The sequence below is a fragment of the Poecilia formosa genome, unplaced genomic scaffold (genome assembly GCF_000485575.1).
Source record: "Poecilia formosa unplaced genomic scaffold, Poecilia_formosa-5.1.2 Scaffold133, whole genome shotgun sequence".
Classification (NCBI taxonomy): domain Eukaryota; kingdom Metazoa; phylum Chordata; class Actinopteri; order Cyprinodontiformes; family Poeciliidae; genus Poecilia; species Poecilia formosa.
In genome coordinates this window covers 1,637,392-1,662,403 of record NW_006800072.1, presented here as the reverse complement: position 1 = coordinate 1,662,403, position 25,012 = coordinate 1,637,392, and the positions used below count along the sequence as shown (strand labels likewise).

General features: G+C 37.1%; 2 protein-coding genes and 2 long non-coding RNA genes across 4 annotated transcripts in view; 3 read left to right on the top strand and 1 right to left on the bottom strand.

Moving 5' to 3' along the window:
- LOC103144901 (solute carrier family 22 member 5-like) overlaps positions 1-4,443 on the bottom strand; it is a 10,282-nt gene extending 5,839 nt beyond the window's left edge. Inside the window, exons 1-6 of the mRNA XM_007562070.2 lie at positions 4,014-4,443; positions 2,963-3,145; positions 1,611-1,714; positions 611-765; positions 356-527; positions 102-228 (exon numbers count right to left, since the gene is read on the bottom strand). Coding sequence (XP_007562132.1) covers positions 102-228; positions 356-527; positions 611-765; positions 1,611-1,714; positions 2,963-3,145; positions 4,014-4,247 — 975 coding nt within the window. The 5' untranslated portion in view covers positions 4,248-4,443. The remainder of the gene's footprint in view (positions 1-101; positions 229-355; positions 528-610; positions 766-1,610; positions 1,715-2,962; positions 3,146-4,013) is intronic.
- A 2,324-nt stretch (positions 4,444-6,767) lies between these two features.
- On the top strand, positions 6,768-24,271 carry LOC107832872 (sodium-dependent phosphate transport protein 2A-like). The gene is made up of 19 exons (XM_016676366.1): positions 6,768-6,864; positions 7,767-7,920; positions 8,021-8,164; positions 8,316-8,427; positions 9,417-9,612; positions 10,333-10,428; positions 10,607-10,658; positions 10,854-11,021; positions 11,184-11,300; positions 11,477-11,601; positions 12,004-12,116; positions 12,223-12,506; positions 12,578-12,766; positions 22,357-22,524; positions 22,687-22,803; positions 22,980-23,104; positions 23,507-23,619; positions 23,726-24,009; positions 24,081-24,271. The coding sequence occupies exons 2-19, from the start codon at positions 7,785-7,787 to the stop codon at positions 24,269-24,271; spliced, it is 2,730 nt and encodes a 909-aa protein (XP_016531852.1). The 5' UTR covers positions 6,768-6,864; positions 7,767-7,784.
- LOC107837319 (uncharacterized) lies at positions 16,965-17,924 on the top strand. The gene is made up of 3 exons (XR_001663333.1): positions 16,965-17,077; positions 17,330-17,389; positions 17,840-17,924. It is a non-coding gene; the product is annotated as an uncharacterized LOC107837319 (long non-coding RNA).
- On the top strand, positions 21,816-22,535 carry LOC103144907 (uncharacterized). Its single transcript, XR_001663332.1, has 3 exons — positions 21,816-21,931; positions 22,110-22,161; positions 22,357-22,535. It is a non-coding gene; the product is annotated as an uncharacterized LOC103144907 (long non-coding RNA).
- Positions 24,272-25,012: the final 741 nt, after the last annotated feature.

Here is a 25,012-nt window from a genome sequence, read left to right as displayed (position 1 = left end):
GTACTGTCAATGTGACCCGTTGAGGGGGGCCAATATGCTGAAGTGGCTCTCGGTGAAATTGAGTTTGACACCCCTGTTTTAGAGTTTGAAGGGCAACTTACACTGTAAGTTTCAAAGATGACCGTTGGAGCTTGAACTTTGTTCCATCGAGCAGCTTTTCTGATTACAGCCTCGGCTTCCTTTACTCTGCCTCGAGAGAGAAGCCACCGAGGAGACTCTGGGAGAAGCCTGCTCAAAATGAAGCAATCCACAAACAGGATTAGACGGGATAATTTCACTAAACTGCAATATGGTTTTCAAGATTTTCAAGTAACTTGTTATAAATTCAATTTTAAGGAGTTTTCTTGTAACCTACCACCAGAGGGGGATGTAGGCCAGACAAGGGAGAGAGAGAGCCATGAGGAGAGATTTCCAGTCCCTCAAAAAGTAAGCCACGACAGAAAGCAGAATGTATCCAACAGCAAAGCCTAAGCATGTGCCCATAGATGAATAAAGGATACGTACGTTACCAGTCAAAACCTCAGCACCTACAAAACGAAAACAGGAAAACTATTTGGAACATGATATAATATATAGAGAATTGTTTATGTGTTAAAATCATATTCTGTACCAAGAACTAAAGCTGCAACAAAGTTGGATATTTGTCCCAGTCCATTGAAGAAGAGGAGAATGACAAACATGGTCCATGAGGTAGAAAAGACTTGAGCAAAGGTAAATATTGTTTGTGCAGCCATCGTTGCAAATAGAATAGGTTTCCGTCCATACCTGGAGAAAGAAGGAAAGAAATTCTCTATTTTAGGTCCTAAAACAAAAATTAAGGCAGAATAAACACTTTTCAAATAATTTTTTCATCATAAAGCATCTTTAACACAGTAGGTGATTTCTACATCTTTTAGAACAGAATACTTCTGTGATAATTATGTTTACTGAATCTTTTTGACCTTCAAATATCTCAGCAGATAAAAATTAACATCGGAAAATGAAGCTTGTGAATAAACAAGAATAAAATGCACCTGAGTGTCTTTATCTGTTACATTTTTGGTTAAAATAGTTTTATTCTAGTAAAGTAAATTGTGCAGATTTTTTGTTAAATAAGAGTAATGCCACTTCATAGTTATATTACTCAACTAAAAGTAATAAATACATTACAGCAAAACTATTCCTGGAATTAAATTTTTCCCCCAAATTCTTACTGCCACTGAATAAAAGTACTTAGTTTCCACCCGTCTCTGTATTTAGCCTCATATCTACCAACTCTCATTGCTTATCTGCTCCTAAAGTAGATAAAGACACATGCCACACTTTTAAAACAAATTATAATTTTTACTTTTGTTGTGAAATATGTATGCACAATTTTGTATTAGTCTAACCACATAAAATCCCAAGAAAACAAAATGATGTGCTTATGGGTTTCATCTGACAAAATGTGAAAAGGAAGTATGAATATTTTGACAGATACTGTAATTAAACCCACTGAACTGTTTTAGGTGTCAGAGTCAGAAACCTCAGAAACTGGGAAGATTAAAACAAGCTTTTAAAACATATTTCAGAAACAATCACTAAACTGGATATGCAAATCTGCTTTAAGTTAAAAGTAAAAGTTGCTCTACCTGTCTGACAGCTGCCCCGAGAAGAAGGATCCAACAAGAACTCCAATAAAGAAAACTGAAGTGGTAAACGGCTGCGCCCACTGGTCACTGCACACCAAGTCAAACTGAAAGATGTAATTTATTTAAAACCCCACATTGAACAAATGGTATAATCTCTGCTCAGTACAGCTTCACATATTTCTTCCCATTTCTTTGGCTCTGTTGTAAGTGGTGACAGCTGCCCATGATATTCACGTCTGTTTTCCCTGCTGCTCGTTTCGTAATGAGGTTCTAGTGAAGCATTAAAGTTCACTCAGATTTACAAACAATGCTTCACAAGAAGACAAGAAGAATTTATTTTAGAAATACTAGGAAACATCATTATTATCATTATGCTACATACTATGAAACATTCTACCTAAAAAAGAGTGAACTTTGTAAAACCATCAGGTAAAGTGCGTTCCTAACTCTTTGTGTTTGCACAGCTTCCCAGTCGTCATCATAAACAGGTGAAAGAGAGAGAGAGGGAGAGAGAGAGAGAGAGAGAGGTCATCTCCTCAGCCTGATGCACAAAAGTTGCTTTGCTAAGATCAATTTTGAAGGTTTTCTTTCATATTTAAGCTAATATCTGATTGGTCAACACCAGTTAAACTATTGCCTGTGATTATGAAAAAGAACTTAGTTATGTAGTTTTCCTTTTAATTCTCAAGAAGGGAATAAATGAAATGACATAGCATTTTATTTTGACACTCAAAGATGTTCGGCATCAAATCAGTAATTTCCTGTCAAGCACACATTCACACCTGATGAAGCTCCTGGACTGAAGCCACAGCTGCCCTGGGGCAGCCTGGCAGTAATACAATGGAATAACATTGAAGATTTACTAAGTTTTCTAACATCTTAGATTGTTACAAGCAGCATTTGACCTGCTGCTGTCCTGTCAGCTGTAATTTCAATAACCCAGTAAAGAACTCGTTATTCCTTCCTGCTTTGTCAGGACTTATGAAATATTCCTGTGGCTTTCTTTTCTATTTACGCAATCTCTGCTTGAGCACACTATAAGAAAGGCAAGGAACATCTCATGAACAATATTTTGTATCTCCTTCAGTTTGAAAGTAGATTTTGAGGTTGAATATTGCTATCTTTCCATAAATACTGAGATTAAAGACTATGCTTGTGATGACAGATTGCTGATCTCAAGCTGAGAGAACTGAAAGGGCCCAGTACGGTCGGATATTTAAACATGTTTCATGTTACAGAACACAGCATGACAAACAAAAAAGACAGGATGCAAAGGTAAGCTCTGTCTGAAGTTCAGATTCATCAGGGAACAAGTAGGTAAGACAAAAACCAGAAAAAAAAATTGCATTCACCTCTGTCACTACAGTGGAGAGGTAAACGTCTGTGCTGTAGCTCCAGCCGTCCACACATCGCTCCTCCTCCAGGTCGGTGAGGTTGATGTCTCTGCCAGGAATAAATCCTCGATCAGAGAGATTCTGGACGACATCAAGTCTGTATCTGCTGCATCTGCTTAGTTCTTGTTTTCCATTCAGCACCTTAGGAACACAGAGAGCAACGTATGCCAGACATCCAGAGTTGTCACTTTAAATTACCTTTAAAAACTTAAACAGAACTTTAAAATAACCTTAAAAACACAGATCAACTACACGATGTGTAAAAAGTCTTGCTTATCCACAGACAAAAACAAAGTAAAATAAGCAGGTTTTATTACTACTGTAATTAAAACTTGTAGACTCCATCACCACCAATGTCTTCTGTTTTTGTTGCACGTAAGTGTGCCAAATTATGAAAAATAAATTTTATATCAGACAAAGACTAGCACCTCAGAAATAATTTGAAGCATGTTTACAATAATACTTTTAACTGGTAATGAAAACAGCTATCCAAACTACACTCTATGCCAGTATGTAACTGAAAAATTAGTTGGGTTTGACATACATTTTTTAAATTCACGTTGTACTTGTGAGCAGAAATGATGTGGACCTGAATGTGACTTCCTGAAGACATTTTTCCACCCTGAGGCCATTTGCCGTTGGAACTGCTTCTCATGAATTCCCTAAGCATGTTTCTTAATGCTGAGTTCTGCAGTGTTTCAGATGTCGTCTTGAATGCTTTTGTGACCTTAATGAGTTGACAATAAACTCTGAGTAATTTTGGTATGGCTGCCACTTTTAAGAAGATTTCCCCACTTTACCATTAATGGATATTGGCTCTCTTTGTGGTTTGCTATAGAAATGAAGCCTTAAATTTTATTTTAACCTTAAAACAACACAAAACACAAGAAACTTGTATAGGAACAAACATTTTTTGTTACAGCAACTGTACACTTTCCTTCATGGGAGGCAAATTACTGCAATAAAATTAAATATTGTGTATTCTAGGAACCTGGATGAGGTGACTTACTGTTTTTGGTATAATGCTTTTCCTCCACTCCTCTGAGAAATTGAGGTCCGGTACGAAACAGTGGTGATCTGGTACATCAGTCAGAAAAACAAGATTGAAAGCACCGAATCCATTGGGGATAATACTCGCACAGAGCAAAAAAAAGACGGCTTTTTGAAAACATCCCCACTGATCCAAAAAAGCAACAATCTCCTCATAATCTTTCATTCTTAACTGATTCTTTTCCTGAGCCATCTGCCAGTCTGTTCTCACCACAAAGGCTAAATGCTACATAATCAAGTGGCGACAGGTAAAAATTGTGCATGTCATGAATAGTGTGGAAGTTCAATTGAACTACCTTGTAACTGAACATGCAAGCTCTTGTAAAATCATGAATAGCTGGTTGTACCAGTTCAAGCAAGGATCCATGGTAAGAAGCTGTAAGCCTTTGAAGAGAGGGATTAGACCTTTCGTCTCGATTAAAACGAGAAAGACAATTCTGATCTGGGAACACGTGACGCAGACATGCTTAGTGGGCAGTGCCTAAAACATCGATTGGAAAACCTGCAGTTAAGACTGGTGGAAAACATCCAGGTAAGAGTCACGCAGAGCACTGGAAGCAGACAGGAAGAGAAGCGTATGGGCGGATCTGTTACCAGGTCTGGCTCTGAAACCAAGATTCTAGCAAATAGAGAAAAGTTGGCTCTGGCATGTAAGATATGTATTAAAATCAATTTGAAATGTCGACTGTCTCATGTTTGACTTTTGACAAATTTTCCTGAAAGTTACATTATCACACTGACAGAGCTCTCTAACAGAGGAAACAACTTTAGTATGACTGCAAAGTATTCACACCCTTGCATCTTTTCACATTTCCTTACATCATTGATAGACACACATTATAGAATTCTAATATTAATTATTGACAAGAGCTTATTAATCCAGGTTCCGACTTATTCTGATTTTGAATGATTGTCACCAGAGTTTAAGACAAAACCTTTCTTGTATCAGTTTCCAGATTCGGGCCTTGACACCATAAAGTGCTACATTACTACACCTGTAGTAATTCCCTCAACTTCACTGCTCAGTTTTTGCTCTGATATGCAACTGGATGTTTAATTACAAATCATATTAAGTCAATAAAAATTACCACATTCAATTTGCAGAATAATTTCAAGAATTTCAAACATTCCTTTGAGTCATTAAAATTACACAAACAAGGTACAGGCTGATGCTTTTAAAAAAAAAAACTTTCATTTTTGATTTGTTGGGGGACAATTGGTTGATGGAGAAGTGTTTCAGAACTTTTTGTGATGTTCTGGTATGTCTTATTACTCAAACTTGATTGACTGATTGATTGCTTGCTTGATTGATTGATTATTAATCATCACAACAAATATTCAAATAATGACAGCAAAACAAGAACTCTGGCAGGGCTTTGGAGAGGGCAGAGGCTCAAAGTTAAAGATTGTACAGTATCTTAAAACACTGTACAACAACATAGCAACAACCCATATTAATCAAGAATTCAATATTTAATTGAGTCATTCTACGTCATTGTCACCATGTGGGGGCAATGCAAAGCAAATTTAGTCCATGTTTTCCCTGTCAGGTATAATGTTGCTGTTTCTGCTGCTGAAATGGTTAAATTGTAAGACAGACTATTGACCTAAAACTTTAGCAGTCATCAATGACAATACTATTAAATTTTATTTCATGTGTTCAGCAGAGCTGAAATAATAAAAAAAGACATTGTACATTTATGATTTAATTAGGAAGTTTAGTTATGACTCATCTTGATAGTTTAATTGATGTGTTACAATAGCTACAATATGGTGCTATCTGTAATCTTTGTGTTTGAGCTGAGTTTGTTCTCAAATACATCACAACAAATAATAGCCAATAATCAGTGATTGATTTTAAACTTGGCCATTTAACCTAGGCCCCGTCTCACACACTTCACAAAATCTATATTTTTAAACACTAGTGATGCTGAGGTTCTTAGTAGAACAAGTGTATGTTGGTAAACAGGGGCGGATCAACATGGGTGGCAGCTGCCACCATAACTGAGAGCCTGGCCACCCTTGCTGCCACGCCAGCGGGCGACTATGTATTAAAAAAATAGTTATGGCAAATCGGACATTGAGAGCATGAAGCTCTTTTTTTTTCTGGCAACATTGAATGCAACTCAGTGTAACCGGGTACCTACTTCTGAGTATCAGGAAACATGAGAGAAACTGCAAGACAGAGGGCAAAGCGGCAGCATTGATGTATATCGATGGATATATTTTTACCGGATTGGACATTACGTGACTTGTCACTGAGTCGGGAATATCGGTGATCGGAGGAATGCAACAATCACGCAAAGAATCTGAAAAAAGTACCCAATTGTTTTGCTGTTAATTCAACATTATGACAGCTATAGATAACAAGGACCAAATGTTTCACATTTATAAAGTTTTATTTAAAAAAACATTGAGAAAGTTAGCAGTGGTTCAGTTAAGATAGTGTAACTGCTGCTAGCTTGTTACTGACCTCCTTAACACGTGCTGTGCAGTTCGGTGTGTTTTGGTTCCGTCGTAGCACTAAAATAAGGCGACCCACACACTAACTTATTAGCAGAGCAGGTGTTTTTACACAGCTAATCAACAACTGCTGTGTTCAAACGAAATAATAGCAATATGAACGTCAAGCCTGACTACATAATGTAACGGGCTGAATGTTCTCTTTTGGTATTTTCACGTAATTTTTTGTGTGGGAAACGTTTATTTTTTGGTGGTGATTCTCTCCGACGGACTTGAACGTATCTCTGCTCTGTCAGCTCGTTGGTCTGTTGTCTGTCGATCGCCATGGCAACGGATCAGCGCGTAGGGTAAGCCGACAACACGGAGCGAGAAAAAAGCAGAATAGATGTGGCTTTGTCTGGTTTTATTCTTCACCTGTTTATCAGCGTTATTGTACCTCTACTGTGGCGCACTGCAGCCGCTGCAATTTATAAAAGTTAAACAAGCGACAAAAACTGAACCAATTTCCTCTTTTGTTCGTAGGTCGCGATGTTTATAACAGTCATCAAACTATGGCCCTGTTTAAACGACAACAATTTCTGGTGAAAATGGAAGAGTTTCGTTGTGTTTTTACTGTACATTTACATGAAAATATAGAATGTTTTCTCTGACTGCGGCACAGTTTGAGAAGGTGTTCTGCGGCTCCTACAGCGGCAATTATGTAAAATAAAATGATTGACCAATATAAGAGAAATTCGCTCTTTCTCGCATCATGACAGAACTAACAGAAACCAAACTGCTTATAGATTTGTATCCGGGGAGTATTTATGTACGAAACACGAATTTTCTTAGCTTTATTTTAAGGCGTATTTATTAGATATATCGGATAATATCGCGCTACTAATATTTTGGTGACATATATAAGGAGAGATCATATGTATACAGTAACATGTCACATCAATTTCCATATAATCTGATAATCTGATGCTGATTACCACTAATTTTTAGTCCCTTTGTGTGGCTGCCATGTAGGTGTGAATCTTGTTTGCTCCCAGCTCTGCATTAGCCTGTTTTAGTCTGTTTGCTGTTATTGAACTCTGCATTGCAGTAGTGCAGAGACATGCTGAGTCCCTGTTGAATTACCACAATAAACAAGGCATCAGGCTTTTCCTCTTTCCCTCCTTATTCTTGGTTTCAGAAATAGTTTGACACTATGAACAGAACCTGTGTGGTCTGCTTAGGATTCACTACAAAGTTTGTAATTTTACAGTTCCTGAAGGTTTAGACCATGGAGACTCAGTCACGACTACCCCGAGTGAAAAAAACTGCACTTACTCTCCTAAAAATCCCCCTCCTCTTTCTGCTGCTCTACATCTTTATTTGCTCACTTGACATTTTGAGCTCTGCCTTCCAACTCGCAGGAGGTAAGTTAAGCACATGGCTTCATTTACTAGAGGACAGAAAAGGAATTGATTTTTAAAAATGGAAAGTTTTCTTCTGTTTGCCATTAATGTCTGCTTACAGGCAGGACAGCTGGGGAAATCTTCCAGAAAAATATTGTCCTGTCTAACCCAGTGGCTGGCGTGATGGTGGGGATTCTGGTGACAGTCTTAGTCCAGAGCTCTTCCACATCAACCTCCATCACAGTCAGCTTTGTGTCCTCTGGTTGTGAGTAAGAATATTACTTTACTAATATTAGCAAGTAGCTATCTACAGAAACAGCAGCACTTAGCAAAACTCTGAAAATAGTCACCACATGTCAGCATTAGAGTGTTTATGTCAGTTTACACCATTCATTCTGGTCTAATTGTCTCTTCAGTGATGGATGTACAGTCAGCCATTCCCATTATCATGGGAGCCAACATCGGAACATCAGTCACCAACACTATTGTTGCTTTAATGCACGCTGGAGACAGGGACGAGTTTGAAAGGTACTGTGTGTTTTCAATAACATAACAAAATTACCCATAATTCACAGCGGCAGACAAACAAGTTTTCAAACAGTCGTTGAGTGAAGATAGAAAAACATTTAAACTGACTGCTCAACTAGAACCATAATGGAGGCTATAGAAATGTAATGCAGTTGGAAGAATGTTTGTTCAGGGAAAAACGTGTCACAGCAGCCGACACAAAGAAAAACACTGATTTTATTACAGCCAAGCTTCATTAGCAACGGAAGTAAACATGAGGAAAATAACAATCAGCAACAGCTTTACCTTTCCTGATAGCTGATAACATACCAACCAACTGCAGAACTATTTTGGAAAATGTTTGTTCTACTGAAACAGAGTCAAAGCAACTGCCACCCAAAATCACAGCAATAATGTCTCACTAAGTTATCCTGATGGTTTGGAAATTAAAGTGAACTTTAAAATTTTCCTTGCTGTCTCATTCATTTGGATTATAATGTCACCACTTGGTGGCACTAATAGAGCATACAAATGTCATTGCTACATGGTCAGTTCATACATATAATTAAATTAGCTTAAACCAAGGCATTGTTTTCAAACAGTTAAAATTTTCGAAGTGGATGTCTCTTTTGGGTCCATAAAATAATTATCACCCTAGATCAATTCTATTGTCCTGCTTTGATAACCCCGTTAATCTCTTCCAGGTGTGTGATAATGAACCCTAAATGATAAAAACTTATCTACTGTCATTGTTTCCGAGTTTCCAGAGTTTAAAATAGGACAAAAGGCTCGATAGATGGAAAACACATTGTGTTACCTTCCTGTAAGCTGTTTCTGTATATTCTTGTGTTCTGGATGTCGTCCAGATTATTGGACAGGAAGTTAGCTGATGTTTTACTGAAATCACTCAGCAGCTGTATTATGACCCTCCATTCCAGTCCTCAAGGCCCATGTTTTTTGATTTACTTAGATTTGTTTATGTCAAATGCTGACATTATCCTTATTTGCAGGGCATTTGCTGGAGCAACAGTTCATGACTGCTTTAACTGGTTGTCAGTTCTGCTGCTTCTCCCTCTGGACGTTGCTACTGGAGCGTTGAGACACATGTCACAGGCTGTAGTCAACACTCTTCGGCTGAGCAGCAGAGATAAAGCACCTGAACTTCTGAAAGTTCTCACGAAGCCGCTGACTAAATTGGTAATCCAGGTAATGTGAAAGTCACATTTCTTTCCGCCATGTTTAATAACATGACTCACTCTGTCTTTTATTTCTACATAATTCTGCTGCTCTGCAACTTCAAATATGTCTTGGCAACAAAATGAAGCCTGAGCATTCTCACAAAGTGAAAAAAGTGTCCTTTTAAAACATCACTCACTAGGAGATTTAGCATTTTCCTGGAGAGAAAGGCTTACCTTTTAAACTGATTCTGCATAATCATTCAGCAGCTGTGGGACTTTGTGCTTTGCAGCACAAAGTCTTGATGCTTTGTGCTGCAGTACAAACATGTCCCAACAATAGAGACATAATGTCCATCTGATGCTTCAGGCTGAACAGAAAGAAACTGGTCAGAGTGGAAACTAATTTCTCACCATGTTTCTTTTTTCTCTGATACACTTTACACCAAGTTTAGTTTGAATGCTGGTTTAAACAGAAGAAAAATACTTTTTTCTTCAGACAAAACCATTATCTGCTTGTTATTTAGAACACTCAATGAAATTTATTTTGTGCTATGCTTTAGATGAACAGAGCAAAACGTGATTTAGTTTAGTTCATCAGCGTAATTATGAACTTCACCAGGACTTCTGGCATTTACTCAGGGGTTTACATTACACACTGTGATTAGATGCAAAAATCTGTACCTTAGTTATTCTCTACCCTGAAAGTCCTAGCCGTAGCTAAAACACAATGTTATTTTCTTTGATTTAGTTGGACAAATCAGTGCTTACAGCATTGGCCACAGAGGACCAAGTTCAGATGAACAAGAGTCTGGTGAAGCATTGGTGTAAATCTGCTGTTATGAAGGTAGACAGTCAACTTTCTGGTCTTCTGTCTTGTTTGGTCAAATCTTTTACAATAAGTTTCTTTGTTTGTCCATAAATATGTAAAAGCTTATGATAATATTGTTTTAATACTGTGCCAGAACTGAACGTTGTATTTTTTTGTCCCATTATTACTTGCCTAACTCTGTTATTGTTAACAGGAGAACCAAACATTGTGGGGAGCACAGAGTCTTTCAGAAAAAAAATATAAATGTACGTCTGCACAAATATGAGTTTCAGTGTTTTTCATAATTTTTCATGAAACAATCAGGCATGAACCTGTACTACAAAAGAAACAATGGAGAGGATTGTTTTTTTTTTTTACTTTTACAAAGATTTCTTAGAAAATATCTCTACATCTTGTAAGTGTGTACAGCTTTAAATCCCATGTCTCCGTCTCTCTGTCAGGTAAGCATCTGTTTGCGAACTCCTCTCTGTCAGACTTGGCCATCGGTCTCATCCTGCTCGTCTGCTCCTTGTTAGTCCTCTGCGGCTGCCTCATGCTGCTGGTCAAACTGTTGAACTCCATGCTAAAGGGCCAAGTGTCAAATGTTATAAACAAAATCATTAACACAGGTAAACCACCAAGGTTTGTTGCTAATCAATGAGTCATTACACACAGAACTTATTAAAATAGTTTTGTGAAAAGTATGAGAGCTCAATCAAACATGTTATGACAGAGATAAAAGTGAACATTTCTGATTTCTTTCTTTTATTTTGTGCTGTCTTGCTTTTCAGATTTCCCCCCCCCTTTCACCTGGGTGACAGGTTATCTGGCTCTGTTAGCTGGGGCTGGCATGACATTTTTGGTTCAGAGTAGTTCTGTCTTCACATCTGCCCTTACACCACTCGTAGGTACAAAAAAAGAAAGTTTTTTTAACGTTCTCATCCATCAAAATATACAATCATCCTTCAATCATGACAAACTGACAGTAGATTTGTGGAATGCTGTGTGTTTGTTGGTGATTATATTTTAGTTGGTTAAAGATTTTATGAAATATGGTGTTAAATATTGCACTGTGGTTTGACAGGGGTTGGTGTGATTAGTCTGGAAAGGGTTTACCCTTTGACCCTGGGCTCCAACCTTGGAACCACAGGTACAGCTCTGTTAGCAGCCCTGGCTAGTCGTGCAGAAAAGTTAGCTGCTGCCACACAGGTAAAAAAAAAATCTGTTTTTGTCTCCATTCAGCCAGGTTTCATCTTTCAGAAGTTATTTTCATGTTTTAGAACAGGAATGTTGCTTTTCTGTTTTTTAAAGTTTTTGTTTTGTTCTTTCCATTCTTAGTATTATTGTGACACTGTATACATGTTTTATGTATAGTTTAAGCTAGTTGGCTAGTCAAATATCATTGTGCTGATAACGAAGAATCTCAACTATGGATAATAGTTGAAAATTAATAAGTATAAACTCTGCATTGCACAATTGAATCTAATGTATTGGAACAAAGTCAATCTGAACAATCATTAAAATTCTATTCTATTCTATTCTATTCTATTCTATTCTATTCTATTCTATTCTATTCTATTCTATTCTATTCTATTCTATGCTTTCTTTTAGGTTGCCTTATGCCACTTTTTCTTTAACCTCTTTGGTATCCTCCTTTGGTATCCGATACCAGCCACTCGTTTACCCATACGAATGGCCTCTGCACTCGGAAAGTGCGCTGCCAGGTATACTTTTAAATATCTTATATTTTATTAAAGGCAAACCAAAAACCAACACATGGTTTTATTACAAATAACTAAAAGAAATGCTAAACAAATGAAACCTTCATAGGTACCGCTGGTTTGCTGTCCTCTACCTCGTCCTGTTTTTCCTGCTGTTCCCTTTGGTGGTGTTTGTTCTCTCCATGGCTGGCTGGAAGGTGTTGACTGGAATTGGTGTACCAGTCATAATATTGATTATATCTGTAGCAACGATAAACTTCCTCCAATCACGGAGACCTGAGTTTTTGCCGCCAAAACTGCAGAACTGGAACTTTCTTCCTGTTTGGCTCACTTCACTGCAGCCAGTGGATGACCTCATTACCAGGGTGACTCTTTGGTGTAGACAAACCAGAGGTAGATATCCCCCTAATAGTACCTGACACAATTACATTTTTCTATTTGCTGATGATAATATGGTGTTCTAGACCGTCTAAGGAGAAACGACGGGCCAGACGCCACTGCAAGAGGAGAATGGAAGGAGAACAAGGAATCACCAGAGACTGATGAAGGCCAAATAAACCAAAGAAAACAATATACACTGTGTTCCAAATTATTATGCAGACTGGATTTAAGTGTCATAAAGATTAACTTTTTTGTTGTGCTATTAAATTTGTAGATGGTGTTGTGTGTCAGGTCTCTTTGAATTCATCCATTTTCTATACACCCTTGTTCCTTGGTGGGGTCAGGAGGGTTGCTGGTGCCTCTCCAGCTAATGTTCTGGATGAAGGGCAGGGTCACCCTGGACAGGTCATTGGTCTGTTGCAGGACAAACAACCATGTACACCAGTCAGGTGTTTGGACTGTGGGAGAGCTACTGAGAGAGAACCCACCATTCCCAGGCTGGGAATTGAACCCAGAACCTTCTTGCTGCAGGGCAACGGCTCTACCAACTGCACCACTGTGCAGCCACACTCTTTAATTTCACACTATAGCCACACTATAATTAATTTCAGAGACCTGGGTTGATTAGTTTGGTGAGCTCAATTAAAGGAAATCTACTTAACAAGGATCTTCCACATTATTAAGCAGACCACAGGTTTCAAGTGATATTGGAAAGAGAACGAATCTCTCTTCTGACGAAAATCATCAGATAGTGTTGCGCCATATGACAAGGCATGAAAACATTAGATATTTAACGAAAACTGAAGTGTTATCGTACTGTGAAGAGATTTGTGGCTGATTCAGAACAAAGATGGGTTTGTGCAGATAAAGGCACAATGAGGAAGGTTTCTGTTAGACAAATTCATCGGATCAAGAGAGCAGCTGTTGAAATGTCCTTACAAAGCAGCAAACAGTTATTTGAAGCTGCTGGTGAAACCTGAAGGTGGAGGATCCTCCAGAGGCTTGCTGTGCATGAACCGACTATTCGGCCAATCCTGACCAGGCTCACAAGCAGAAATGGACACAGTGGACCCAGCCGTACATGAAGATTAATTTTCAAACATAATTGTTCAGTGATGACTGCTGTGCAACCCTGGATGGTCCAGATGGACACAGAAACTATCCACAAACTCACAAGTTCAATGGATGCAAGAACTGTGCAGGTGATATAAAGAAGGGTCCTACGTTAACATGTAACTCTGTCTGTTAAGATGTTTTTGATTGAAATGGCTTTTGATTTTAGTAAATGTGACCACTTAATGCTGCACATTCAAAGAATGACTGCAGTTCTTTATAATCCATAAAATGTTTAGAAAAAATGCTGTGCAATAATAATTTGGCACAGTGCATTTTTAAGTTTTTTTTATTTTTGAAAGGAATATTGTTCTCATTGGGAGGTTTGTTCAGTAATATTTGATTTATACTGTAATAGTTCATGACTTGAAAATTATACTGACCATCATTTGCAATGACCGTTTAAGAAAATCTGAGAAAATATCAGTTGCATAATAATTTGGAACATGGTGTAATCCTAGTAGTTGGATATTAAAACACAATGAGGAAAAAAGAAATCAACAACTAACAGAGAAATATACAGACTTTCAGAATTGGTCCACTAAACTTTAAACCACTCACTCATTATGCTGTTTTACGACCAGCAGTTCTAGAACTACAGCGTATGAAGTTCATCATTTACATGGTTGGTGAAGAAGAGTTTATTTACTCAGGAAACTTTTGGCTTCAATGTATCGTGCTCATACTACAAGTCTAACAAAAGTAACACCTTTCTCTAAATGTTGGTACGCTTGGTGTGGCTCAACTGTCATTTAAATAAATATACACAAAAAGACCAAAACCTACAAAGATTTCTTAAAAGTTAGATTTAGGACTGAAAAAATTATGGTTGTGGTACTGTGTAAAAATATCCACAATTGTCGAGAAGATTCGAACACTTAACAGTCTGGTTTGTTGCGTGATTGAAATGCGAGCTTTTTTCTTCACATCCTGTAACAAACAGATAGCCGAGGTGACCAAAAGTACCTGTGGTTTTTTTAACTGCCTCTCTCTCGCTCAGTTTAAATGTGTTTCGTTTCTGTTCCTGTGAGAACTTTCAGAGATGCTGTCAGTCAGAGACACAGGAAACATGAAGTTAATCGTCTAAAAGTCGTTCATCTCTCTGCACATAGTTTGGAAAACAAATATTTTTTCATTTATTTAAGACTGAAAAAGTTTCATCACATTAAAAACCTCTAACATTAAAATTGTGTTCCAAATCATCTATAAATATCTGGTGTTTTAATAACTTTCTTTAATGCAAACCTTTTCATGCCAGGGTGGCAGCATCAAAGTCAGTGACAAACTGAATAAATTGCTGAAGACGTTTGTTGCACTCTGCACTGGACTTCCTGGAGTTATGAGTGAAAAGATGAAGGTGCTTGACAAGTTAAAAACATCTTTTCATCTTCAATAAAATGTACCAATTAACCAACGGTGACTTCAGCTCAATGCAGCTGCAGCTCTGTGGTAAAAGCAGCAGAGCTGCTCCTTCCTGCCTTCTGCACTGCAGCCTGGTACAATGAAGAGTTTTTAGTGTTTTGGGAAAGTTTTCTTTACAATAAAATGGTTCAGATTTGAATTATTTTGAATATAAAATATCTTTTCTCTGATGTAATGTAGGAGAATATTGGGGAGAAAGCCAAATAAACCTATTCTAATTTAGTTACTTTTACAAGCAACATCCAAACACATTTAATAAAATGTTCATCTGTGAGTCATTCTACTGCAGATACAACATATTTATGGAGTGACCTCTGCTAAGCACATCCTGTGAGTCCTGAACTGGACCCCTGCTTGTCTTAAGAACTCTCCTCATTTTTACTCAGAGAATTTTGCCCACAAAGATATGATAGCATCATCAGCAACAATACTCAAAAAGTTATGGAGTCTAGAAACCTGGTGATTTTATCAGTTTTTAAAAGAACTGCTACCATGTTTCATAATATGCTGTGTTTCAGATCTGAAGAAACTTTCCCCCCTTACGCTGTAATGAAACAGTCCAGCCCTTTGTCAGAGTATGAAATATTAACCACCACCTCTGCGTTTCAGTCATCTTGTGGGACCTTTGAAAAGAAACAAAGCCCCAAATGGAAACTCTCCTGTCTGAGTAAAGAACTGATGTTTTCCACCACCTTTGTTCTTGCAGTTTTCTTTGTGGGCTTTGTGTGTTCTGCATGTTTATGAGTGAGCACCTCCAGTACTTAAAACATTAATGCATGATTAATTTAAGGTTTTTAACTGGGCAGATACATACACAACCACTCGTTAAAACCTAAATTGATAACGTGAATAAAATTATTTCAAGGTGCACAAGTTTGCACTCTTGTTGGGAAAAGTCTGCTTACTTTTAGAGCCATTCACTGTCATGTCAGGAGTGTTTTTGATAGATTAAATAAACTTACATGATTTATAACAGATAACAGATGATTTATGGTGAAGAGCTAACTGCTGTGGTGGTCAACCTGCTGTGGTGGTCAACCTGCTGTGGTGGTCAACCTGCTGTGGTGGTCAACCTGCTGTGGTGGTCAACCTGACAGGACTCAAAACAAGTCAGTTTGGATGAAGGTTTTGAAGCCATTTCCCAGCACAAGTTAGAGCTGACCTGAATGAAACTAATGTACTAATTCCTGCTCATGTGTCTGACCTGGATAACAGAATGGATTATTTACATTTTAAGGGTAAAATTTTAGACTTCAGGAGAGTCCACTCCTCCAGGAAGACATACATTTTCAATAGTTAAGAGTCCAGATAGTGTAGGACATAGGCCTGGATTTTACCTGACCAGGTATGGTATCTCTGTGATAAATGCTTACAAATAGCTAAGATTAAACGTTGTGGCAAAAAGCAACCTGCTGCAAACCCAGTATCCTGACAGCATGGTGCAGATCTGTGCTACGCAGCAACATGGATTTGGGTTTCACAGTTTGGTAGAAGTGCACTGTGAGATCCTGGATGCTAAAACTTGTTGGCCAAAAATCAGTTTGATCTGCTGGGAAAATCTATTTACTGCTTGAGTTTCAAGAGATGTGGATTTTCTATAACTGAAGGAAGACGAATCCATATAAAAATACTATGAACGAATGAAGTGATGTAGCAACTTAGAAAGGGCTATTCTGGTCATTGTTCATTAGACATGTTGTTTTATGTTTCTGTCTAATGGGGACATTTTGTGATATAAAATATGTGCACCTTTGCTGTGCTGAAGTTAAATACTCTCACTATTTCTGTGTTGTGTTCCACATTTTTCTGAAAATGAGTATTGATCAACATAACATAAAGCTACACACAATCTTAGCTTTTAACTCATTCTCTGACTGCAGCCAAAAATAAAGCTAAACTGTAACTTAGGGTTGCACTCAACACCATAAGGTGTTTCTGCTTCCTTGACTCAGATCGCTCCACTTAAAAGGAAGGACAACATAAAGCCAACCATCTGTCTGCAGGTCCATCTCAACCACAACGGTCAGCATCAAATCCCCGTGAGGCTGGTAAGCATTTAAAAAAATTAGAATCCATGTAAATGAAACTCAGACATATTGTAGAATTTGAAGAGATCTCACTGAACTTTATTTTGCTAAATATTTAAAATCAATAATCAAATTGCCAGTTTTTTTTTGTGTCAAATTACAGAAGCCTAATCTTCTTCTTCTACTTTCATTTTTATTTTATGCTCATATTTAGAGAATTTCTTCAGAATGATGATGTGTGATGACTTTCAAATATTTATGTGTTTTTCACAGGAACAATGATAGCTGTCTTCATCATTTTTGCTGCTTTTGTTGCATCCGCTCTGGCAAAAGGTATTTTTCAGTTCAGTTCTTAACTATGTCGTAAGTTTGGTCATTGATTTTTAAAAAAATAAAATAATTCTTGGATAAAGAATAAAAACTTTTAATTTTGCATGTTCATATTGAATTATGCTTCCAATTTTGTTTCTCTAATTTAACCATTGTATCCAAATATTTTCAATAAATTTGTATTATAATGGAAGTCCATTTATTTCAGTAACTTGGTAAAGTAAAACACTTATGGATTAGTTAGTTATTCACAGGATGATATTTTCTGAGTCCTAGTTCTATTGACTATGACTATTTTTAAGTTGCAGCTAATGAAAATGTGAGATATATGATTAGAATAATTGGGAAAGACATTTTAAATGGGGGTTAATGAAAAGTATGTTTATTATTTGAAACATAATTATTTTCAAAAGTACTTCAATCTGACCCGAAGCTTTTCTTTGTTTCTTGCAGAATCTATCGAGTGCAAATTTTATGACTCCACTGGAACTCAACAGTGTTATGGATCAGAAGGACAGCAACTTATTTTTCACCTTTCAAAGACAGAAATGACAGATTTTAGATTGACAAAAGATGACGAGTACGCATTTTTAATAACATACAGTAATGGGAAACTGGACCTCAAGGGGCACCATGTCAGTCAGTTTGAAGAAATCCAACCTGGAACATTCAGTCTGGGAAACGCCGAGAAGAAACATTCTGGACATTACTCCCTTACGGAATACGATGCTGCAGGACGAAGCATCAGGAACGTTCAGGTCCACCTAAAAATACAAAGTAGGTTCATCATGATTATCCTGAAAGAAATGTTGTGCTTACATCTTTCCTGTTGGTGATTATTGTGATGTACAATAACAATTTGCTCAAGAATCTAGTTTGTATCCATTTTACTACAAAATATATAATTATTTAGTTTATTTAAGATTTTTAATTGTAAATTTCTACCATATTAACCCATTTTATTTTTGCTTAATTTTAATATAACTTCTATTTTTTTTTTCTAAAAATAAATTGGATACTGATCTTATTAGTGCCAAGTTTAACATACATTTAAGAGAGCCTTTAAAACCTGAGCCGTAGTTCCAAGACAGACTGAACTTACACGTCTATTCAATAAACAGAGTTAATGTGTATAAACATAAAAAAACAAGATTAACAGATTAGAACATTGATAATTCAAAAAACAATATGTATTAATGTATGTACTAATGTTAATAAAAAAATTGTAATATACAGGTTATATAATCAAATAAGTTTTATATTATAGAAATAATTTACATTTCAATGCTGCATAGGTAAAGAAAATTATAAAAAATAAGTTGAATGATTTAATCCTTGTTTGTTCTTCATGACTTCATATTGCGTTTGCAGAGCCACTGTCGAAGCCAGAAGTGTCTCAAAAATGTTCTTCACCTGATCAGAAGACAGTCACATGTTCTTCTCATGGAGATGAAGTGGAGTTCCTTCTGACTTTAGATGGTCACTCACTTATACACAGCAGAGGGACCATCAGCAACTGCACGGCTGAAAAATGTAATGTCACAAATGTTTGCATCAGCGTATATGGCCAGCTGACAGGAGGCCTCAGGTGCCAAGTCTGGAACGATGTCAGCAGAGAGGATTCAGAAATTCACTTAACAGCATGCGAAGGTAAAAAGATGTTCCTTTCCATGTTTTCACTAACATCTTTTAAATCCGATTAAACTTTTCATATTCTATCAGTAAATAGAAGATATTAGCATCAGATTTTACAATTATTTTTTTGTATTATCATCAAACATGCTTGTCTTATATCACAAAAAAAAACTGTACAAAGAAGAAAATGCAAACAGTTCAAAGGCAAAAAATAAAATAATAAAAGAAAAAATCCTTACCAGTTTCTTTAAAACTTCCAAATTGGCATCAATACATTTATCAATGATCTAACATTATTTTTCGTGTCTTGTTCAGGTCCTAGGAGCTTTATTTTACCAGTGTTAGCTGCTGCCACAGCTGTTCTTTTTGTGGTTTTAGGTTTCACTGTAATTACGTTTTGTAAAAAAAGACAACCAATGCCACCAAATAGAGGTAAATAAAATATTTTAAAACATATATTAAAAATGTTGCTCCACATAACATCTATTTATTTATCAATTATAATTTTTATGTTTACTTTATTTTTAGATCATGCAGAAGAGAAAATTATCTATGCAGATGTTAAAGTGAAAAACGATACAAGAAGAACTGAACCAAACATCCAAGGCAAAGCAAAATGACTGCTGCTCAACACGGCATCAACGCCTTCCTGGTCGAAGCTGCATGAAGTGCTGCTTTAAGCTTAGAACATGTATTTTGCTTTGGAGTCCTTATACAGCAAGCAATTTGATATTACTAACTTACACATTTTTTGTTTTTAAAGAATTATAAATTTTCTGTGTAAACATATTTTTACTTGATTATTTCAAATCCAGATTTGCACTGTAAAACAAATGCTATTTGACTTGTATACTTTTCTTTATTTGAAATAAACCTGTTTTTCTTTCTCTTATCTTGAAAACAATCAAAATGAGGTCAAACTAAATATTCTAAATAATAATATTCTAAGGTTATTTTAATGGTTTAGCTTTTGAACATTTTGGACATTGCTGAGTTACTTTGGTTTCCTCCAAATAAATCTGAGAAAGACAAATGTTAAATTTTCAAATTCTGAAAAAAATCTCTTTTTTTAATTGAAACTTCATGATTTTTGCATATAAAAGGCAAAATCAAGTTTTTACTGGAGAATATTGCTAGATTTGCCTGGCTCAATTCTGCTACATACATTCTTACCGTAAGACGTAATTGTACTGAGGGTGCTGCAGCTCCCCTTTGTGGATGTCAAATAACGGACATGTTGAAAATATACAAAGAATAATTCAAGAATAAAACTTAAAAAACTAGTTTTGCATGGCTTTGAAGAGCAGCCTGAATGTAAATGCAAACACATTTATGTTCCTCGTTCTGGGGGATCCTAAAGCTTCTCCAGGTCAGGTGGGATACAGAATCCCTCCAGCAGGTTCTGGGTCTTTGCTGGGTTCTTCTTCCAGTGAGACATGTTCACAAGAGCTCCAGATGGAGACACTCAGGGTTCATCCTGATCAGATGCCTGAACCACATCAATGGACAGGAGGGTTTAATTCTAGCTGACAGTGAAGCAGTAGCTCTAATGGACTTTTCCCTGGATGATGTAGCTCCTCAACGTACCTCTAAGGCTGAGTTCAGCCACTCAGCAGAGGAAACTCTTTTATCTGCTTGTATCTGGGATCTTTCTTTTGGTTATGATCCATGGCTGATGGCCACAGGTGAAGCTCAAAATGTGGATGAATTAGTAAATCAGGAACTTTGCTTTTTGGCTCAGCTTTCTTTACTACAATAAACAGGAATAGCACAGGCATTACTGCAGAAGAAGTCCCAATCCATCTGTCCATCTCCCGTTCCATCCTACCATCACTGGTAAATAAAACACAAGGTTTTTATTTTACATACACATTTTTATGTGTTCATGATATTGAAATGCAGTATTTCCTGGTAGCTCCAAGCTCTGCCAAGCTTAGATACAAATCAATATTGGTATATTTTGGTATTTAGCCAAAAAACTTGACTTTTCACACTTCTGGCATACAAATAACAAATGCATAATTAAAAAGTAATGGTCATTGTTATTTTATAAGGATAACACAAACAATTTCCCAGGGTGTCCTCAATATAAGGTTCCACCATCAGATAAAACAATTAATATAAAAGTGAGAAAATGCAAAGAAATGCATTTTTTTGCCACTTGCCCTTTGTGAGAGTTGCACTCTGGCCCACTCTCATAAAGGGCTAGAGTGGGCCAGAGTGGATTTCCTCTCCCCCTTTGTGTTTTTGTGGAGGTGTGAGTCTTTAAGATGGACTACTAAATGTTACCATCAAAACATTTTGATTTAAATTTTTAAAAATCTTCAGCTGAAAGAAGAAGGAAGTATTCATGCAAGAACCAAACTTGCATTGGCTCATTTATAATCTAATAAGGCAGAAATGTCAAATCTAATCCAGTTAATCTCCATTTTNCTGAACAGAAAGAAACTGGTCAGAGTGGAAACTAATTTCTCACCATGTTTCTTTTTTCTCTGATACACTTTACACCAAGTTTAGTTTGAATGCTGGTTTAAACAGAAGAAAAAGACTTTTTTTCTTCAGACAAAACCATTATCTGCTTGTTATTTAGAACACTCAATGAAATTTATTTTGTGCTATGCTTTAGATGAACAGAGCAAAACGTGATTTAGTTTAGTTCATCAACATAATTATGAACTTCACCGGGACTTCTGGCATTTACTCAGGGGTTTACATTACACACTGTGATTAGATGCAAAAATCTGTACCTTAGTTATTCTCTACCCTGAAAGTCCTAGCCGTAGCTAAAACACAATGTTATTTTCTTTGATTTAGTTGGACAAATCAGTGCTTACAGCATTGGCCACAGAGGACCAAGTTCAGATGAACAAGAGTCTGGTGAAGCATTGGTGTAAATCTGCTGTTATGAAGGTAGACAGTCAACTTTCTGGTCTTCTGTCTTGTTTGGTCAAATCTTTTACAATAAGTTTCTTTGTTTGTCCATAAATATGTAAAAGCTTATGATAATATTGTTTTAATACTGTGCCAGAACTGAACGTTGTATTTTTTTGTCCCATTATTACTTGCCTAACTCTGTTATTGTTAACAGGAGAACCAAACATTGTGGGGAGCACAGAGTCTTTCAGAAAAAAAATATAAATGTACGTCTGCACAAATATGAGTTTCAGTGTTTTTCATAATTTTTCATGAAACAATCAGGCATGAACCTGTACTACAAAAGAAACAATGGAGAGGATTGTTTTTTTTTTTTACTTTTACAAAGATTTCTTAGAAAATATCTCTACATCTTGTAAGTGTGTACAGCTTTAAATCCCATGTCTCCGTCTCTCTGCCAGGTAAGCATCTGTTTGCGAACTCCTCTCTGTCAGACTTGGCCATCGGTCTCATCCTGCTCGTCTGCTCCTTGTTAGTCCTCTGCGGCTGCCTCATGCTGCTGGTCAAACTGTTGAACTCCATGCTAAAGGGCCAAGTGTCAAATGTTATAAACAAAATCATTAACACAGGTAAACCACCAAGGTTTGTTGCTAATCAATGAGTCATTACACACAGAACTTATTAAAATAGTTTTGTGAAAAGTATGAGAGCTCAATCAAACATGTTATGACATAGATAAAAGTGAACATTTCTGATTTCTTTCTTTTATTTTGTGCTGTCTTGCTTTTCAGATTCCCCCCCCCCTTTCACCTGGGTGACAGGTTATCTGGCTCTGTTAGCTGGGGCTGGCATGACATTTTTGGTTCAGAGTAGTTCTGTCTTCACATCTGCCCTTACACCACTCGTAGGTACAAAAAAAGAAAGTTTTTTTAACGTTCTCATCCATCAAAATATACAATCATCCTTCAATCATGACAAACTGACAGTAGCTTTGTGGAATGCTGTGTGTTTGTTGGTGATTATATTTTAGTTGGTTAAAGATTTTATGAAATATGGTGTTAAATATTGCACTGCGGTTTGACAGGGGTTGGTGTGATTAGTCTGGAAAGGGTTTACCCTTTGACCCTGGGCTCCAACCTTGGAACCACAGGTACAGCTCTGTTAGCAGCCCTGGCTAGTCGTGCAGAAAAGTTAGCTGCTGCCACACAGGTAAAAAAAAAATCTGTTTTTGTCTCCATTCAGCCAGGTTTCATCTTTCAGAAATGATTTTCATGTTTTAGAACAGGAATGTTGCTTTTCTGTTTTTTAAAGTTTTTGTTTTGTTCTTTCCATTCTTAGTATTATTGTGACACTGTATACATGTTTTATGTATAGTTTAAGCTAGTTGGCTAGTCAAATATCATTGTGCTGATAACGAAGAATCTCAACTATGGATAATAGTTGAAAATTAATAAGTATAAACTCTGCATTGCACAATTGAATCTAATGTATTGGAACAAAGTCAATCTGAACAATCATTAAAATTCTATTCTATTCTATTCTATTCTATTCTATTCTATTCTATTCTATTCTATTCTATTCTATTCTATTCTATTCTATGCTTTCTTTTAGGTTGCCTTATGCCACTTTTTCTTTAACCTCTTTGGTATCCTCCTTTGGTATCCGATACCAGCCACTCGTTTACCCATACGAATGGCCTCTGCACTCGGAAAGTGCGCTGCCAGGTATACTTTTAAATATCTTATATTTTATTAAAGGCAAACCAAAAACCAACACATGGTTTTATTACAAATAACTAAAAGAAATGCTAAACAAATGAAACCTTCATAGGTACCGCTGGTTTGCTGTCCTCTACCTCGTCCTGTTTTTCCTGCTGTTCCCTTTGGTGGTGTTTGTTCTCTCCATGGCTGGCTGGAAGGTGTTGACTGGAATTGGTGTACCAGTCATAATATTGATTATATCTGTAGCAACGATAAACTTCCTCCAATCACGGAGACCTGAGTTTTTGCCGCCAAAACTGCAGAACTGGAACTTTCTTCCTGTTTGGCTCACTTCACTGCAGCCAGTGGATGACCTCATTACCAGGGTGACTCTTTGGTGTAGACAAACCAGAGGTAGATATCCCCCTAATAGTACCTGACACAATTACATTTTTCTATTTGCTGATGATAATATGGTGTTCTAGACCGTCTAAGGAGAAACGACGGGCCAGACGCCACTGCAAGAGGAGAATGGAAGGAGAACAAGGAATCACCAGAGACTGATGAAGGCCAAATAAACCAAAGAAAACAATATACACTGTGTTCCAAATTATTATGCAGACTGGATTTAAGTGTCATAAAGATTAACTTTTTTGTTGTGCTATTAAATTTGTAGATGGTGTTGTGTGTCAGGTCTCTTTGAATTCATCCATTTTCTATACACCCTTGTTCCTTGGTGGGGTCAGGAGGGTTGCTGGTGCCTCTCCAGCTAATGTTCTGGATGAAGGGCAGGGTCACCCTGGACAGGTCATTGGTCTGTTGCAGGACAAACAACCATGTACACCAGTCAGGTGTTTGGACTGTGGGAGAGCTACTGAGAGAGAACCCACCATTCCCAGGCTGGGAATTGAACCCAGAACCTTCTTGCTGCAGGGCAACGGCTCTACCAACTGCACCACTGTGCAGCCACACTCTTTAATTTCACACTATAGCCACACTATAATTAATTTCAGAGACCTGGGTTGATTAGTTTGGTGAGCTCAATTAAAGGAAATCTACTTAACAAGGATCTTCCACATTATTAAGCAGACCACAGGTTTCAAGTGATATTGGAAAGAGAACGAATCTCTCTTCTGACGAAAATCATCAGATAGTGTTGCGCCATATGACAAGGCATGAAAACATTAGATATTTAACGAAAACTGAAGTGTTATCGTACTGTGAAGAGATTTGTGGCTGATTCAGAACAAAGATGGGTTTGTGCAGATAAAGGCACAATGAGGAAGGTTTCTGTTAGACAAATTCATCGGATCAAGAGAGCAGCTGTTGAAATGTCCTTACAAAGCAGCAAACAGTTATTTGAAGCTGCTGGTGAAACCTGAAGGTGGAGGATCCTCCAGAGGCTTGCTGTGCATGA

What these genes read in the sequence shown, in the direction of transcription:
- LOC107832872 (XM_016676366.1), top strand. Translation starts at nt 7,785, where the DNA reads ATGGAGACTCAGTCACGACTACCCCGAGTGAAAAAAACTGCACTTACT. An exon ending in GTAAATCTGCTGTTATGAAG is followed by an intron (nt 10,429 to 10,606) that starts GTAGACAGTCAA and finishes TATTGTTAACAG; the next exon opens with GAGAACCAAACATTGTGGGG. An exon ending in AAACAAAATCATTAACACAG is followed by an intron (nt 22,525 to 22,686) that starts GTAAACCACCAA and finishes CTTGCTTTTCAG; the next exon opens with ATTCCCCCCCCCCTTTCACC.